Source organism: Salmo salar, chromosome ssa16 (assembly GCF_905237065.1).
Source record: "Salmo salar chromosome ssa16, Ssal_v3.1, whole genome shotgun sequence".
Taxonomy (NCBI): domain Eukaryota; kingdom Metazoa; phylum Chordata; class Actinopteri; order Salmoniformes; family Salmonidae; genus Salmo; species Salmo salar.
Genome location: NC_059457.1, coordinates 54330153 through 54347368, shown reverse-complemented (window position 1 = coordinate 54347368; position 17216 = coordinate 54330153). Strand labels below are relative to the sequence as shown.

The window sequence follows — 17216 nt, the reverse complement described above, 5'->3', positions numbered from 1 at the left end:
CCAACAGATCCACAGATGACACAATCTCAATCAGACCCCACACTGCCCTTTCCCACCTAGACAAAAGAAACACCTATGTGAGAATGCTGTTCATTGACTACATCTCAGCATTCAACAATACAGTGCCCACGAAGCTCGTCACTAAGCTAAGAACCCTGGGACTAAACACCTCCCTCTGAAAACTGGATCCTAGGTGGTAAGGGTAGGCAACAACACATCTACCACGCTGATCCTCAACACGGGGGCCCCTCAGGGGTGCGTTCTTAGTCCCTTCCTGTACTCCCTGTTCACCCACGACTGTGTGGCCAAGCACGACTCCAACACCATCATTAAGTTTGCTGACGACACAGCGGTGGTAGGCCTGATCACCGACAACGATGAGACAGCCTATAGGGAGGAGATCAGAGACCTGGCAGTGTGGTGCCAGGATAACAACCTCTCTGTCAATGTGAGCAAGACAAAGGATATGATCATGGACTACAGGAAAAGGATGGCCGAACACGCCCCCATTAACATTGACGGGGCTGTAGTGGAGCGGGTCAAGAGTTTCAAGATCCCTGGTGTCCACATCACCAACAAACTATCATGGTCCAAACACACCAAGACATTTGTGAAGAGGGCACAACAACACCTTTTCCCCCTCAGGAGACTGAAAAGATTCGACATGGGTCCCCAGATCCTCAAAAAGAAGAAGGCCCAAAAAGTTGTCAAAGACTCCAGTCACCCAAGTCATAGACTGTTCTCTCTGCTACTGCACGGAAAGCAGTACCAGAGTGCCAAGTCTAGGTCCAAAAGGCTCCTAAACCCAAGCCATAAGACTGCTGAACAACTAATCAAATGGCGACCCGGACTATTTGCATTGACACCCCCCCCCAGAGACAAAGACGCCCCCACACACACACACACACACACACACACACACACACACACACACACACACACACACACACACACACACACACACACACACACACTTTTATTTAACAGTGCTGCTACTCGCTGTTTATTATCTATGCATAGTCACTTTACCCCTACCTACATGTACAAATTATATCGACTAACGTGTACCCCCGAACATTGACTCGGTATCGGTACCCCCTGTATATAGCCTCGTTATTGTTATGTCATTTTCTTGTGTTATTTTTTTATATATATATATATTTTTTTTTTACTTTAGTTTATTTTGTAAATATTTTTATAACTCTATTTTCTTAAAACTGCATTGTTGGTTAAGGGCTTTTAAGTAAGCATTTCACTGTAAGGTATTCGGCGCATGTGACAAATACATTGTATTTGATGTGGAAGAATATAAAGCTTTATTGACATGATTTATGCATGATCTACAAGTGTCTTATCCTTTATTTTGTAGTAAACTATTATTTAATAACACAAAAATTAACAATATAATTTATATTTTAAACACCAAGGACAATTATTTATTTGATAATAATGCTATGTAAAAGGGTGGAATACATACAAACTGTTATTTATTAAGTCCCAAGTCTTCCTAAATGTATTTTGCATATCTCTGGCTCTGCTGTGAGGAGAGGTTTCAACTGGCTAGAGGTTGAACGTAAAAAGGGAAAAGGTTAACTCTGTGGAAACCCCAGGGAGTACATCAATTATAGATGAAGACAAAACATAAGCCTTTTTTTCCTGTTCATGATTTTGATTAGTATTTACAGAGGTGGTGCCTTCTATAGCATACAGGAGAGAGAGAGAGAGAGAGAGAGAGAGAGAGAGAGAGAATTTCACTTGCTTTGGCAATGTAAACATATGTTTCCCATGCCAATAAAGCCCCATGAATTTAATTTAATTTAATTGACAGAGAGAGAAAGAGAGAGAGAGAGAGAGAAGAGGGGGGTTGAGAGAGAGAGAGAGAGAGAGAGAGAGAGAGAGAGAGAGAGAGAGAAGAAGGGGGTTGAGAGAGAGAGAGATAGGGATAGATAGTAAAGCCCTTAAATTGAATTGATAGGGGGGAGGCGAGAGAGAAAGAGAGAGGGGGAGGGGAGGTCGAGAGGGGGGGGGCGTTGCGAGAGGGACCAGCTAGATTTGTGACCTGTTGCCACAAGAAAATGACAACCTGTGAAGAACAAATACCATTGTAAATACAACCCATATTTGTTTATTTATTTTACCTTTTGTACTTTAACTATTTCCACATAATATGACATTTGAAATGTCTTTATTCTTTGGCAATGTAAACATGTTTCAGAGAGACAGAGAGAGAGAGAGAGAGAGAGAGAGAGAGAGAGAGAGAGAGAGAGAGAGAGAGAGAGAGAGAGAGAGAGAGAGAGAGAGAGATGTAATGCCAATGCAATGACTAACATAGAAACATCATATAGAACTTTCTGGTGAATGTAATAATACTGCTGATTTAAGATATTTTATAACCTTTTTTTTAATTAAAATACCTCCTTGGGAATTATGTTGATATTAAACTTCAGTATGAGTAAATAATTGTTTATGTTTGTGGGTGTGACCAATGGAATATAGCCTATATGCAGAGTGGGAAATAAGTTGTATATTTTGAACCTACAACACCATATCAATCATCCCTGAATAGATGATACAAAGGAGTTTCTCCATTCAAATTCCTGTAACTATTCAATATTAAAAAAAGCAAACAAAGTCAAGTTTACAAATGAAAAGGGCCTCATTAGTATGACGAAAGTTGAGCCAACAACAAACAAAAAAACTTCTATTGAATGACAAACAAAAGCACTAGCAGATGGCTGTAAAATCAACTAACTGGGCCTACAGAAAAAGTCGGTCATGCCAGACTGGTGTTCCCCAAGCTTATTCTTAAAACTCCCCGACTGTGTGACGGTGGACACCTGAGGAAGGGAAAGTGACTCCGGATATTTTGAGTGCTTAACCCCAGAGAGTGTCAACAAAAAACACGACGCTGGCAACAAACAGTCCAGCCAGCGTCCGTCTGGACAACAACACTCTCCCTGTCTTTTATCTTCGACTATCGCGCCTCTCAGGAAATGACAACCAAGTGCTCAACAGGCCTTTCAAGAGACAAGCTGAATGGAAAACTACAATTTCGACTACACGTCACACTTCTTTTTTGTTTAAATACGAAACTCTGGATGACCTAAATAGATACATTTTCAATGTTAGATCTAATACATTACATAAATAGCCTACAAATGATACTCCCTATTTTAGGCTATCCTAAGCTACAGTTTAATCACTTGTAGACTATTTATGTACTGTATTAGATTGTATAGACAATGTAGTCAACACTTAAATACCTTTATTGGCCGTTTTAATCGTTTATTTTCTTTCTTTAGTAAGTTATAACAAAACAGTCCAAACAAGCCAATGCGTCTCAAAATTATTGACTAAATGTCAAAATTAAAGACAGCCATTTTGGCATTGCAAAGAGCTAACAACAACGATAGGCTACATGAGATAAAAGTCAGGGCCTACCTCAACCTAATTTATGCAATAACCTGGTTAGTGGATGTTGCATGCCTAATAGTTTTGGAAAACCTTTGAAGAAATGTCACTCTGGTGCAAAATGTAGTTTACGTCTTAGTACAGTGTGTGTATCTCCCGTTCTTATCTCCTTGCGCAGATCACCCACTGCATGTTCTCTTGTTCCCAGTAACACCGGGCCTTACCGAGGCGGTGCTGTGCGGGGTTGGGCCATGGTGAGAGAGCGAGAGCCGGAGAAGACGACGCGAGTGCTGGGTTTGAAGCCGTGGGGAAACCTACCATGTGAAGCCAAGCCTCTGAAGTCATCACTGAAATATTTGACAACCAAAAGTAAGGCGTTTCATTTACTCAGGGCGATGTATGCCTATCTCAATTAGATGATGAATTCGTTTTTGAATGGATTTGTTCCCATTAAAATATTTTTCAATTCTTACTGTTAAATTACAAGATAATATAAGTAAGTGTCTAACTACTCTTAAAAATAACATTCAATAAATCAATATAAAGTAAGCTAAACTTAGGCTACTAATAAAATATAAGTATATCATCAACAACAACAACAACAACAACAACAACCTTATGCATGCATATTTTGTTTCATTTTTTTTCTTCAATGTTCCAAGAACTTTCATTCTTCGATGGCTGTTGTGCACCATTTTTTAACCACCAAATGGTCATTTTAATCAAAGCCTTCTTCAACACAATAAAATTACAATTAAAAAATAACTTGAACACCTTAACTTCTGATAAAAGTCAGTCATGTAATTTATTGGGCTTACTACGTGAAGTATTATAATGCAGAATTATGAACAAACTTCTTCATAAAATATTAAAAGGTCAAATTCGAAGACAAAAGGGCTCATCATTAGCATTGGCATGTTCGACTAATTTACATAGGCTATTACCTATTCATTTATTTATTAAGCAAATTACACAATTATGTAATAAAATGACTGTTAAACGCTGTATTTTTTTTTTTAATTGTCTTTTAAAAGAAAGAGAACCCCTTATTCCAGGTCGACAGAAGAAGAAGAAACATCGCTGTGTGCCCATTATCGAACTGACTGCTCTTGAAAATCACCTTCTCTATACCAATGAAGATAAACAAATACAGAGAACGTGAAACAGGCTGAAGCAAGAATAGTTTCACTAAACTCTAAACTGAAGGGCCTACATTTTGTAAACACATCTAGGCTAGATTTCAGCAGAGCCGGTGTTTTTAATCATGGACACATGGGCTTCAAATGCGCTATTATTGTTCTCAGCGAACTACAATTAATCAAGTATGCAACTTTATATTCCGCATATCATCATTTGTATTTCTTCAAAAAACGAGATTGTGAATGTATAGGTCTGTATACTGGGTGAGAATTCCACACAATCATACTTACAGATAATCTGACAGAAAAGTGTTTGAAGAGCTTTTGAATTTCGATAACACACAATGTCCATTGTTTTAAAACCTGAATATTCGACTGTGTTGTAGACATATTGCTGTAATTGCTGAAAAGAATTGTAGCAACAACAACAAAAAATGAAAATAAGGAGAAACTCCGTCGTTTTGCTTTAACTCGACCACTGAAATATGAGTGTCCCACAGGGGGCGCTCTGTCCCCGCTAAAACCGCCGTGTCCCTGCCTAGTGTGGGATTCCAGAGAAAAGCAGTGGCCCTGGAGCAGCGGTTTTCAGAGCTAGTTGTGGGGGTGTGACCGTATGAGAGCCGCTTTACCCATAACCCCTCCTACTACGCCCCCCGTCTCTCTCTCTCGCTCTCTCGCTCTCTCTTTCACTCTTCTCCCTTGTTCTTGCACACCGTTTCTTCATTCCAATGCACACACAGAGCGGAGCATTAACTTTCTGCAACCACGCCGATAATTCGCTCAGGGACTTACTACAATATATAAACCAAGCGGATTTTTTATCGGGAATAAGACTTGATCATGTTATGTACGTAATTGTGAAAATGCATAGTTGGACTATGCTACATTATCTTATTTGATACAAGAAGTGTGAAGATATCAAACGTATTGACTACAGAACAGACTTAGGATTTTTTTTTCCCGACAGACCGTGTGAAACGGACAGTTATTTCCCTCCGTGTCGATAATATGAAATATTAACGGGGATATTTACCGAACCGTTGTTGGGAACAGGGCAACTTCTCTTTGGTCGTTTGCCAAATGCGTCTACGGGTTGGACGACAACGGAATCTCGTTTCTCTGGTATAAACCCACTGGAAATCATTGAATAAGGAGAGGGCACAAATCTTCTCATACGTTGCTCATTTTCCAGTTTCCCTTGTTGGTTTTATGGAGGTAACTCTGGGTTTGGGTGCTTGACGCGGTTGGACTGGGTGCGCGGAGTGTCTGAACACCTCGGATTGTATTCACCCGTCTCTCCCTCTCCCCTGGGGTTATTTTTATGTCCGAGCTGACCGCTTTATGACAATGGATTACTTGCTGGTTTTATGCAGCCTCTGGCTGCACATGGCCTCAGCTGTTGAAGGTAAGACACATTCATATTTTAAGGGGGTTTATTATAAACTGCTATATTTTTTTTTGGGGGGGGGGGGGGTTAAGACCATGATTGTCCTGGGTTTTAACTACGCGGAAGCTCTCGTGAGGTCCGTCAATGGGCTACAGTGCGCATCGGTAGTAGCCGAAGCCGAGTTACGCAGGTTGATCCCTCATCAAGCTGTATATCTGTTGTTTTTATTTTAGCCTTTAAATCGAGAACATTTTTATTTTTTATCAGGAAATAAGAGACCATTTTGATTTGCACGAACTCACCCTGGCTTTGCGCAACGGCATGCAGGCAACCCCGAAACAACCCCCAATTACCATGCCGTTGTCGATTTTCAATACACATTTGTAATGCACACCAGTTCTATCCTTTCAATGATAGTTGTGTATTCTTCTCTTTATTAAGATCATTCATTCTTCTTGATGATTGGCTTTTCATTATCGCCTTACGGAAATTAGCGCAACACTACTGTATGTCAACGGGGAGTCGGATCTCTGTAGGCTGCAGCTCCCCGGGTATGCAGCTCCCCGGGTATACCCCAGACCGTAGGCTACTGAGTCAGCTTCTCGTATTGTGGAGGGGTTCTTTATTGCCTAAAATAGTGGATCAACTACTTTCTAAGCAGTTTTTTTTAATGTCAAACCACTACACCAAAGTGTACCCTTTTGCTTTATTTACTACTGGATCAATATGAAGAAAAGTGTATTAACCATGTAAATTAGCACAATACACTGGTTGTCTACAAAATCACTGTGAAAAATAGGTGCTATTGTGATTGCGTTCCTTAATATGTATAGCTGTTTTAGTGAATGTTGTATTTTTTTCATTCATGTAGGCCTACCCACTGGGTACAGACGTCAATTAAACGTCTATTCCACATTAGTTTAAAGTAATTTCATTGACTTGACGTGGAAAACAACGCCGATTCAACCAGTGTGTGCCTAGTGGGTTTAAGACAGGAAAAAAAAAATCACTAAAATAGCTATACATATACAACGAATGCAATTGCAATACAGCCTATATTTCACAGTGATTTTGTCAACAACTAGTGTGTTACGCTAATATATGAAAGGAAAAGTGTTGTATTATCTAACAGTGGGCTATTTTATGAATTATTTGTGTAGGATGGGGAAAGGTCTACGCAAGTGTAGAGTGATCCTTACTCTCTCCAACGCCGCCAGTGTTGTGTTAAGAAATGCGTTGCTTGACAGAATGGTCGGGTTTATTAAATTAATAATTAATCAAGTGATCCTTATGTTCAGCCCGCTCATTGTCAAAACAATACTATCGAATAACTTATTTACTGGCAACATTTGGCATTGGAACTTGAATTGAAATCGGTTTGAATGATGCTACAGCTTGTATCGCCGTTTTAGCAAGGCGACTTGGAAGGCTACCCGGGTTGGCTTGTGTTACTGTTACCACTAGAAAAGTAGGGCAGGGTGCCACTGTTTCAGGAAATGGCGCTCTCCCACAGCTTTCTTGTCTCTTTTCAGGACTACTCAATACATTTTCAACTCCTTTTGAATTTACGCTGATAAGATAAGCGTTTCTCTTTGAACTTGTGAGAGAAACCCGAATAGCATGCAGTTGAATGACTATTGGTGGTCATTTGATAAACGAACGACTCATCACCCGACTTCCGATCCTAATATAACATTATATTAGTTATATATTAGTTGTGCGTAATTATAAAATAATATGGCTATGCTGTGTTTTAAAAAAATAAAATAAAATCGGTTGTTCTGTTGTTTTCATAGTGGGGCTTTTGGTAGACTATAGTTGTGGTAAAGTGAAGTAGGCTATAGCACGGGTAAAACATAATGTAGGCTAGGGTTTATCTAATAAGCTTTGTTGTTTTGTGTGTGCCCTCAGTCTTGATAAGGTATACTATATAGGCCAACTCATGTCAAAAACAAGTGGTAGCTTAAGAGGTATTATGTGCACGAAATACACACATTCACCTAGGCTATATGTGTGGCGCAGCGGTCTAAGACACTCCATCTCAGTGCTAGTAGGCGTCACTACAGACCCTGGTTCGATTCCATGCTTTATCACATTGGGAGTTCCATAGGCCGGCGCACAATTGGCCCAGCGTCGTTCTGGTTTGGCCGGGGTAGGCCGTCATTGTAAATAAGAAGTTGTTCTTAACTGACTTACCTAGTTAAATGGTAAATAATAAAGAAATGATATAAAATATATGTATAAGGCCTGCTATAACAACGGTACACGGTTAATTTCAAGATAGGCCTTCTGGGAGGCACTCATTTTGAGTGGTGCGTCAGGGTATGCCTAAAGCCGCACCGAAATTCTGGGTGCAACTTTTGACTTAAGTTGATATATTTCGTTAGAACAATCTATTTCCACCATAAGTGATGCCATAAATTTCCCTTCGCTGACCTGGTTCAGGCCTTATACTAAGCTTTTAATATGGTCGGGTGATTTATGACATGCGCCTGATACTTCTCTGAGACTTGTGCTAGTTAATGGTGATTTCGGGAGAGGCAAGCGGCCGCCCCGGGAACAATACATGACCACATGGTGCGTCTGGTCTGACCAGAAACTATAAACGAGAGAATGCCCATAATTTACCCAGTTTACAGCCACTACAACAAGGGACATGTTAAAAAAAGTACACTGTATGAGTTGGGTCTTGGGGAAATAGTTTTTCTATAGACCATTGAAAAGAAAATACCCTTTAGGTTTTTTTTGCAGGCCATGTTTTTTTAGTAGGTTGTGCATTCATGTTCACGATTACATCAAATATGTTCAATTATTAATGAAACATATATCCCAGATTAACTAAACCATTTGATACCCCCATAGGCCCGTTCTGTGGCCTATTTTGGGGCGCACGAACTAGGTCTTCAACTCATAGCGTAACATTGTAATTTCAGATTCATTTTGCTTAGCAAAAAAAAAATGAACCATGTTTTTCCTTTTATAGTCAGTTTTCAAACTCAACCGTCAAAGTAATTGATGAAGAAGATTCACGTTTATTTATTCAGAAACAAAAGACGAAGGCCCATGGATGAATCGGGTACACCTTCCATGTAGGCCTATGCAAATCATTTTTTCAGTATAGACTATTCAGCTGTCAAAACAAATACTTTTCTAGTGTTATTAACCAATTTTTTTTAAATGTAATATGGTTGGCTGTAAGATCGTCACAAGTAATATGATGTACATGGCTCTATAGATAAAGTGACCAACAACCGGAGATGTTTCGATGAAGCTATGTGGCTATCGTTTTTCCTCGTAGCTCTGTTGGAGACCTAAATTGTCCCGTTAACATTCCACTGCACAGGGGGATTAGTTCATCTTTCCCCATTGTAAATGATGTTCATGTTATAGAGGCTGGCGCAGATCTGTTTTGCTGTTAGCTGGAGTGCACAGCGCACGTAACAACGGCGATCACCAGGCAATCTGGAACCGCGTTTGAACCACCACTTTTGACGCGTATTTAATTTCACTTATAGTTCCCATCCTTCATGTTGAACGGAGTTTCAGGGGAATGGGTGCTTATGGCTGGGGTTAGGGTTAGGGTTAAGGTAAGGGTAGGGGTTAGGATTGGATAGGGACGTCCCAAGGATCCCGGATAGCAATAACATTTTCCTTATTTTACAGTTGGTGAATCTTTCGCTCTTTCTCTCAATTTCAATTCAAATCAATGACATTCTATTTCAATTCAATTTTTCTCTCTCAGCCAGGTGTAAAAACTCTCTCTTCACCTTGACTGAAAGGCTCTTCGTCACCATTATTTTTGCTTAACCCATTGAAAAGCAGTGGGGGCCATTTTGTTTGGTGCACTTGTTCTGGGTTAAATAAGGAAAGCTATACCCATCTTTTTTTTTTAGAATACCATCGGCCTATTATTCTCTTTGAATGAACTAGGAGTTTTGTTATCTTTTTAGTGACCCTGTACGGAGTGCCACCGGACAGACCACTTGCAGAGCGACCACCTCGGAGTAGGCTATCTATTCATTTTGCATATACATTCAAAGGCAAATGATCAACAAACGTCGTTAAGGATAATAATGGCCATTATTAAACGGACCAACAAAAAGACTGATTAGTCCTAAGATTAACAATGGTAACAACCAGACCCTCTTTAGGTCGAGGGGGGGACATTGAAGGGCGGAGAGAGGCGTGGACCTGCATTGTAAAAGGTTACACAAGAATCCGTAACCAGCACTTTCAGTTTTATGGTGAAGAGAGACGGTGCTGGTGCGCTGCTGAATACGACAGAATGGATTCCTGTTCACTGGCCATTGTTTTGGAAAGTGTCTTTCTTATTTGTTAAAGATTTACTCCACAGGACTAAACGAAACACTGTTAAAACCAAAATGACAATTACATGGCAAAAAAAAAAGTGCATTACGATTTAATTGCATGCTTGGATTTGTTTTTACTGAATTCGTCCAGTTTCTAGACCTAATAAAAATACATACATACATTACATAATATCAATATTATAAAGTATTATTATACTCTAATTATACTTAATGTTTGTAGTCATATCACAATCACATTTTTTATCAATATTTCTTACTGTGCTTTAATAATTTAAGAAAGTGTCGTAGGCCATAGCCTAAGAAAATCCATATTGATTTGTAGAACTATTGAAAGTCATTTATTTAAACTCTCCTTTACAGACAGTGTTGCAATCTATGTGTCTTGATTGATCAAGAAAAAACCGCGCTGTGTAGGCCTTTAACCCGAGAATCAATACAGGAGATTGGCTTTCTATCGTCTGTAGTGGACCTGGCTTCCCATAGTCTGTGAGATTGGCTTTCTATCGTCTGTAGTGGACCTGGCTTCCCATAGTCTGTGAGATTGGCTTTCTATCGTCTGTAGTGGACCTGGCTTCCCATAGCCTGTGAGATTGGCTTTCTATCGTCTGTAGTGGACCTGGCTTCCCATAGTCTGTGAGATTGGCTTTCTATCGTCTGTAGTGGACCTGGCTTCCCATAGTCTGTGCTGAACCAAATGTCTGCGACTTGGGACCAGTTGAAGTCCCTGGCCTAACAATCTATTAGAATGCAGGTCTTTATTGAAACACTGAAGTGCAGCAATTAACCAATTCATAAAGCCAATGTATTAATCGGCTTTTTGAATGAAATGGTGTGCGGGGACAGAGGGGATGAGTGGGCCTATCTGACTGCCACGTAGGCCACTCCGTGAGACACTGAGCATGACAAGTGATGAGCCAAGCTTATACATTATTATGATCTTTGACTTATTGAATTACATCGGGGAAAATCATTTGAATACATTTCAGTTTTACGTTTTTATTAGTCGTAGGGACTGTGTACGGGATACCGTCGAACGAAGTGCTTGAAGGTTCCTTCTCGACAATGCAACAAAGATACGAAATAATCAAAAATAAAAATACAAACATTAAAGTAAATTGCAGTAGAATAGAATAAAGTATTATTTTTTTTTAGCATAAGTATAATACAGGAAGGCACAATTTATAGTCCAATATTTCCAACAGTACTGGGGAAGGGCTTATCCTTTAGAATGATTTGGAATGATGAATTGCGATTAGCCTAGTTTATTCATGAAGTAGTTTTTTTCATGAATTGATAAACGTTTATTATCTAGTTTATTATCTAGTTTATTATCTATCTGTGGCTGTGCAGAGAGAGAGAGAGCTGATAGGCTGAGCTCAGATGGGGGGGGTTGGTGGGGGCCTGTGGCTGTGCGAGAGAGAGAGAGAGAGAGAGAGAGAGCTTAGAGTGGGGGGGTTGGTGGGGGGCTGTGGTTGTGCAGAGAGAGAGAGAGCTGACAGGCTGAGCTCAGATGGGGGGGGTTGGTGGGGGCCTGTGGCTGTGCAGAGAGAGAGAGAGAGAGCTGACAGGCTGAGCTCAGATGGGGGGTGGGGGGGGCTGTGGTTGTGCAGAGAGAGAGAGAGCTGACAGGCTGAGCTCAGATGGGGGGGGGCTGTGGCTGTGCAGAGAGAGAGAGAGCTGACAGGCTGAGCTCAGATGGGGGTGGGGGTGGGTGGTGGGGGCCTGTGGCTGTGCAGAGAGAGCTGACAGGCTGATAGATGATATAGGACTCAGGAGCCGTCACGTGAATGTTGACGTTGTGTCTCTTGTAGCACACAGTCATTTGTTCATAGGGGCCAAAGCTTTACACCAGGAACTTCTATGTCATTTATTCATATATCTAGGGACCAAAGCATTACACCAATAACTTCTATATCATTTGTTCATATCTCTAGGGACCAAAGCTTTACACCAGGAACTTCTATGTCATAGAATAAATAATAGGTCACCTTTTCAGATGGATATTATGGACAGTGGGTTGCTGAATAGACAACATTCTGGATGTTATCAGGATAGAATATTCTGGATGGATTGCTTGTGCTGTGAAGTGAATGGCTGGCTAATTGATGGATGAGTATGTAGGAAGTAGACCTTTTGTCTATCTATCTATCTATCTATCTATCTATCTATCTATCTATCTATCTATCTATCTATCTATCTATCTATCTATCTATCTATCTATCTATCTATCTATCTATCTATCTATCTATCTATCTATCTATCTATCTCTCTCTCTCTCTCTCTCTCTCTCTCTCTCTCTCTCTCTCTCTCTCTCGCTCTCGCTCGCTCGCTCGCTCGCTCTCTCGCTCACTTTCTCTCTCGCTCACTTTCTCTCTCGCTCACTTTCTCTCTCTCGCTCACTTTCTCTCTCTCGCTCTCTCTCTCTCGCTCACTTTCTCTCTCTCGCTCGTTTTCTCGCTCTCTCGCTCTCTCCCTCTCTCTCGCTCTCTTCTCTCTTGCTCACTCTCTCTCTCGCTCACTCTCTCTCTCGCTCACTCTCTCTCTCGCTCACTCACTCTCTCGCTCACTTTCTCTCTCGCTCTCTCGTTCTCTCGCTCTCTCTCTCTCTCTCTCTCTCTCTCTCTCTCTCTCTCTCTCTCGTTCTCTCTCTCTCTCGTTCTCTCTCTCCCTCGTTCTCTCTCTCTCTCTCTCTCTCTCTCTCTCTCTCTCTCTCTCTCTCTCTCTCTCTCTCTCTCTCTCTCTCTCTCTCTCTGTGTGTGTGTCCTCCTGGCAGCTGATGGAGGGTCTTGTCGAAGCAGGTCTTTGACACCCTCTCCCTCTCCCGAGAGGAGCAAATATGTCTGGGCCTGCACACTGCCAAACCCCCACTGGTGCTGTCTACAGCCAGTCTAGCGGAACGACGGAGATGAGGGAGACAGAAAAGAGAGGGATTTTAAAGAAAGAAAGCGAGACTTTGGGACTTGAACTCCGTCTGGGGATAGCGAGATGGGTGGCGGTGGCACGGCGACAGAGCTGTGTTTTATATCGCCGTGCCAACCGCCGTGGCCGACAGAGACGGCTCAAGCCACCCAAACAAAGTTGCATGACGGCATTAGGGTAGTATCACCTCTCCTCTTAGTCACTGTCAAAGTCAGAATGTTCCTTCTCTGGGTTTTTAAAATTTGATGATAAAAAAAATTCAACCAAAAATGTGTGTGGTGTTTTACCACTTGTCCCTTAGTCCGCTGTCATTATTTATTTATAAATGTTTTATTTATGTATTATATTTATTATGTTTCCATCTAACTGGAACCATATGAATGTGTTTCAAAATTCTGATGAAATGCTTGACATAATATTAAAGCTTTAATTTCTAACTTTTTGGGGCAACCCGACCAACTTCACATAGAAATGTGTTATAGATCTGTCACTCTCATTGAAAGCCAGTCTAAGAAGCGGTAGATCTGTTCTATGTGTGCTATTTCTATTCTTCCCGTTACCTTTGGTTTTGTACACCAGCTTCAAACAGCATTAGAATTTTAGCTACCAGGAAATGCAAATTTTGCACATTTCACCTTTATTAACTGCCATCAAAGTAAACATTTTATAGGCTCCTTCCACATGGACGCCCATAAAGCGCATCTGAAATGACCATGTGTCAGAGCTCACGATGCGTGTTCAGCAGGGAACAACGTTGTGAAATGTTTAGATAGAAATATATTATGTCTATTAGTGCCTATCTGACATGTAGAATAAGGAATCCTGTCTGCTGTATCTGTGACATTTCTATCTATGTTGTTCCACAACATTTGCCTTCTGAACGTGGCCCTATTAGGACCAAGTGTGTTTTCTTCCACCCACTATGGAGGACCCATGCCCTTTGAACTTTCTCTCAAACCAGGCGGTCGCTGCCTCTTAACCAAACCAAGTCTTGTTTATCGGTAACAATGGCCGACTAAACACAATCAAACCCTTTAGGGCCGTGCTCTGAGTTCAGATTGGCAGAATAAAAATGGAATAAGGACGAGAAAGAAAACCAGTGGTGATGTGTGTTTACTGTACGGGGAAACACAGCCACTCACGCTTCATGACACACGTAAACACTCATGCAATGACACAAACAGACAAGCTAACAGCGCTGAAGTGTGCTTGACTATCACTCACATCCAGCTAGCGTTTCTGGGCACATGTAGGCCTGGTGTCACCACCATGACCTATTTATTGCCTTTACCTCCCTTATCTTACCTCATTTGCACACATTGTATATAGACTTATTTTTGTACTGTATTATATGACTGTATGTTTGTTTTTACTCCATGTGTAACTCTGTGTTGTTGTATGTGTCAAACTGCTTTGCTTTATTCTTTGCCAGGTCGCAATTGTAAATGAGAACTTGTTCTCAACTTGCCTACCTGGTTAAATAAAGGTGAAATAAATATAAATAAAACATAAAAAAGTGCTGTTAACATGTAGTCCTGGTGTTCTGTTAACATGTAGTCCTGGTGTTCTGTTAACATGTAGTCCTGGTGTTCTGTTAACATGTAGTCCTGGTGTTCTGTTAACATGTAGTCCTGGTGTTCTGTTAACATGTAGTCCTGGTGTTCTGTTCACATGTAGTCCTGGTGTTCTGTTAACATGTAGTCCTGGTGTTCTGTTAACATGTAGTCCTGGTGTTCTGTTCACATGTAGTCCTGGTGTTCTGTTAACATGTAGTCCTGGTGTTCTGTTAACATGTAGTCCTGGTGTTCTGTTCACATGTAGTCCTGGTGTTCTGTTAACATGTAGTCCTGGTGTTCTGTTCACATGTAGTCCTGGTGTTCTGTTAACATGTAGTCCTGGTGTTCTGTTAACATGTAGTCCTGGTGTTCTGTTCACATGTAGTCCTGGTGTTCTGTTAACATGTAGTCCTGGTGTTCTGTTCACATGTAGTCCTGGTGTTCTGTTAACATGTAGTCCTGGTGTTCTGTTCACATGTAGTCCTGGTGTTCTGTTAACATGTAGTCCTGGTGTGCTCAGGGGGAGATGACAAATACACTTTATGGGCATTCCACAACCATTACACTACCGAGAGTTGCTTGACTGTGTTTTAAAACATAGTCACATCTGTGGGGAGCGTAGGCCGTTCCAAAACGGAGTGCCCGAAGAGAGAGAGAGAGAGAGAGAAAAAAAGGCCATCACCTGGTTTCAGCTTTCGCAAAGTCTTGTTAAAAATGTCTGAGAAAAAAGAAAAAAAAAAATCCTCTGAGAAATTTGAAACCTGTTGGAGTAGATGATGAAGGTTGAATGTAGGTTTTATCTACAGGCACTTAGTCATTTAAAAAGTTGTTTAAATACTTTTTAGACTGGCAACACCTTTTGTTACTTTTCTAAGTTACTGCCATAAAGAGAGAAAAGGTTTGTGGGGGTTTGAGGCACCAGCTGAAGTCGTAGCTAGTGTGAGAGGTGTGAACGTCCATTTTGATTAAAGGGACTATAATGTGTGAGTTTGTGTGAATAGTGTGTATGTGCAAATGGTGTGTGTGTTCAGTGTGCCTGTGTGTGTGTGTGTGTTCAGTGTGCCTGTGTGTGTGTGTGTGTGTGTGTGTGTGTGTGTGTGTGTGTGTGTGTGTGTGTGTGTGTGTGTGTGTGTGTGTGTGTGTGTGTGTGTGTGTGTGTGTGTGTGTGTGCCTGTGTGTGTCTGCATAGAGTGGGATTCAACGGCCACTAAAACTCCCATCTGCTCACTTCTTCTCCTAGAGTTAAAACACCTAGCACCACCTGCTTGCAATACAGACTTCAAACAACACACCCTGCCCAAGGGAAGGTTCTCCCTACTAAACATATCGTTCTGCCCTTTTTGTTTTCCAATGAACGAGTGCAGAATTAACCATATTGATGGAACTTAGTCTCAACGACGTAAAAGTACTACACAGAGGATTTAAACATTTCTTTTTTTAGAACTTGGGCATTTTAATTTACAAAAAAATATATCATGTATCTGCAGTAATAGTGGAATGATAGTGTTTGACAGTATTACTTACCCATCAGTGTTGTGATTGGCTGTGATATTGGCCTGTTGACTTCTCCCGTCGGAGCTGCATCTGTTGTCAAACTGGGAAAGCTGTTCTGCCTTTGTGACTGTGTTATCTAATGAAAATGACGCTGTCATTTCCTGGTTGCTAAAAATTCTACGCTGTTCACTCAATTTCAATTTATGTTAGAAAACAAGCACTGAATAGTGGTAGGGAATCGATTTCTACTATTACTGCAGATATACTACGGACATTTTCTGAAATTACAATGCAAAAATTCTAGAAAGATCCTATGTGGAGCGGAGCACCTTTTAAGCAAGGCTTCTGAGTTTAACGCGGTGCAGATTTGCACAGAATTTACGACAGTTTGAAATCCCACTTCAATGCTCCCTCAGTCCCCCTGTGTCCCCAAATGGAGAGGTGTCAGATCGGCTGGGTCCTAAAGTCTGCCTCAACTCAACACCAAGACATTTGGTGTTTTATTGCACAGGATGCACTAAAAGACAAAGTGTTTCCTTACCGGTCTGCATCGTTTTGATTGTGTGTCCCCCCCCCCACCCACCCACAACATGTTACGTTCATTCACACCTTTGAGTAAAGTATAGGGTATTGAACGTTTCTATTTTAACGTTAAGCAAAGGTTAGAGGAATGCTTTCCACAGACAGAACCTTCAGGAGGTCGCAGTGGGAACTGTTAGGATTATGGAAAGGAACAATCTAAAAGGTCACTTGATTATAGCTCTCACCATTGTCGACTATCGTACATTGTTGATTTGAGGCAAACTTTGTGTTTGTGTGTGTGTCTGTGTGTGTGTGTGTCTGTGTGTGTGTGTGTGTGTGTGTGTGTGTGTGTGTGTGTGTGTGTGTGTGTGTGTGTGTGTGTGTGTGTGTGTGTGTGTGTGTGTGTGTGTGTGTGTGTGTGTGTGTGTGTGGGGGCGTCTTTGTCTCTGACTATGAA

General features: G+C 41.1%; 1 protein-coding gene across 15 annotated transcripts in view; it reads left to right on the top strand.

The window, feature by feature from the left end:
• The first annotated feature begins 5237 nt into the window (after positions 1-5237).
• The window catches only part of LOC106574219 (ephrin type-B receptor 3), a 111562-nt gene continuing 99583 nt past the window's right edge, over positions 5238-17216 (top strand). For 9 of the 15 annotated variants that reach the window (XM_045697428.1, XM_045697426.1, XM_045697419.1 and 6 more), the window contains exon 1: positions 5239-5955. In XM_045697428.1, coding sequence (XP_045553384.1) covers positions 5892-5955 — 64 coding nt within the window. In that variant the 5' untranslated portion in view covers positions 5239-5891. Of the gene's footprint in view, positions 5956-17216 lie in introns of all 15 variants that reach the window. The other 6 variants (XM_045697429.1, XM_045697416.1, XM_045697427.1 and 3 more) reach the window with 1 other exon arrangement.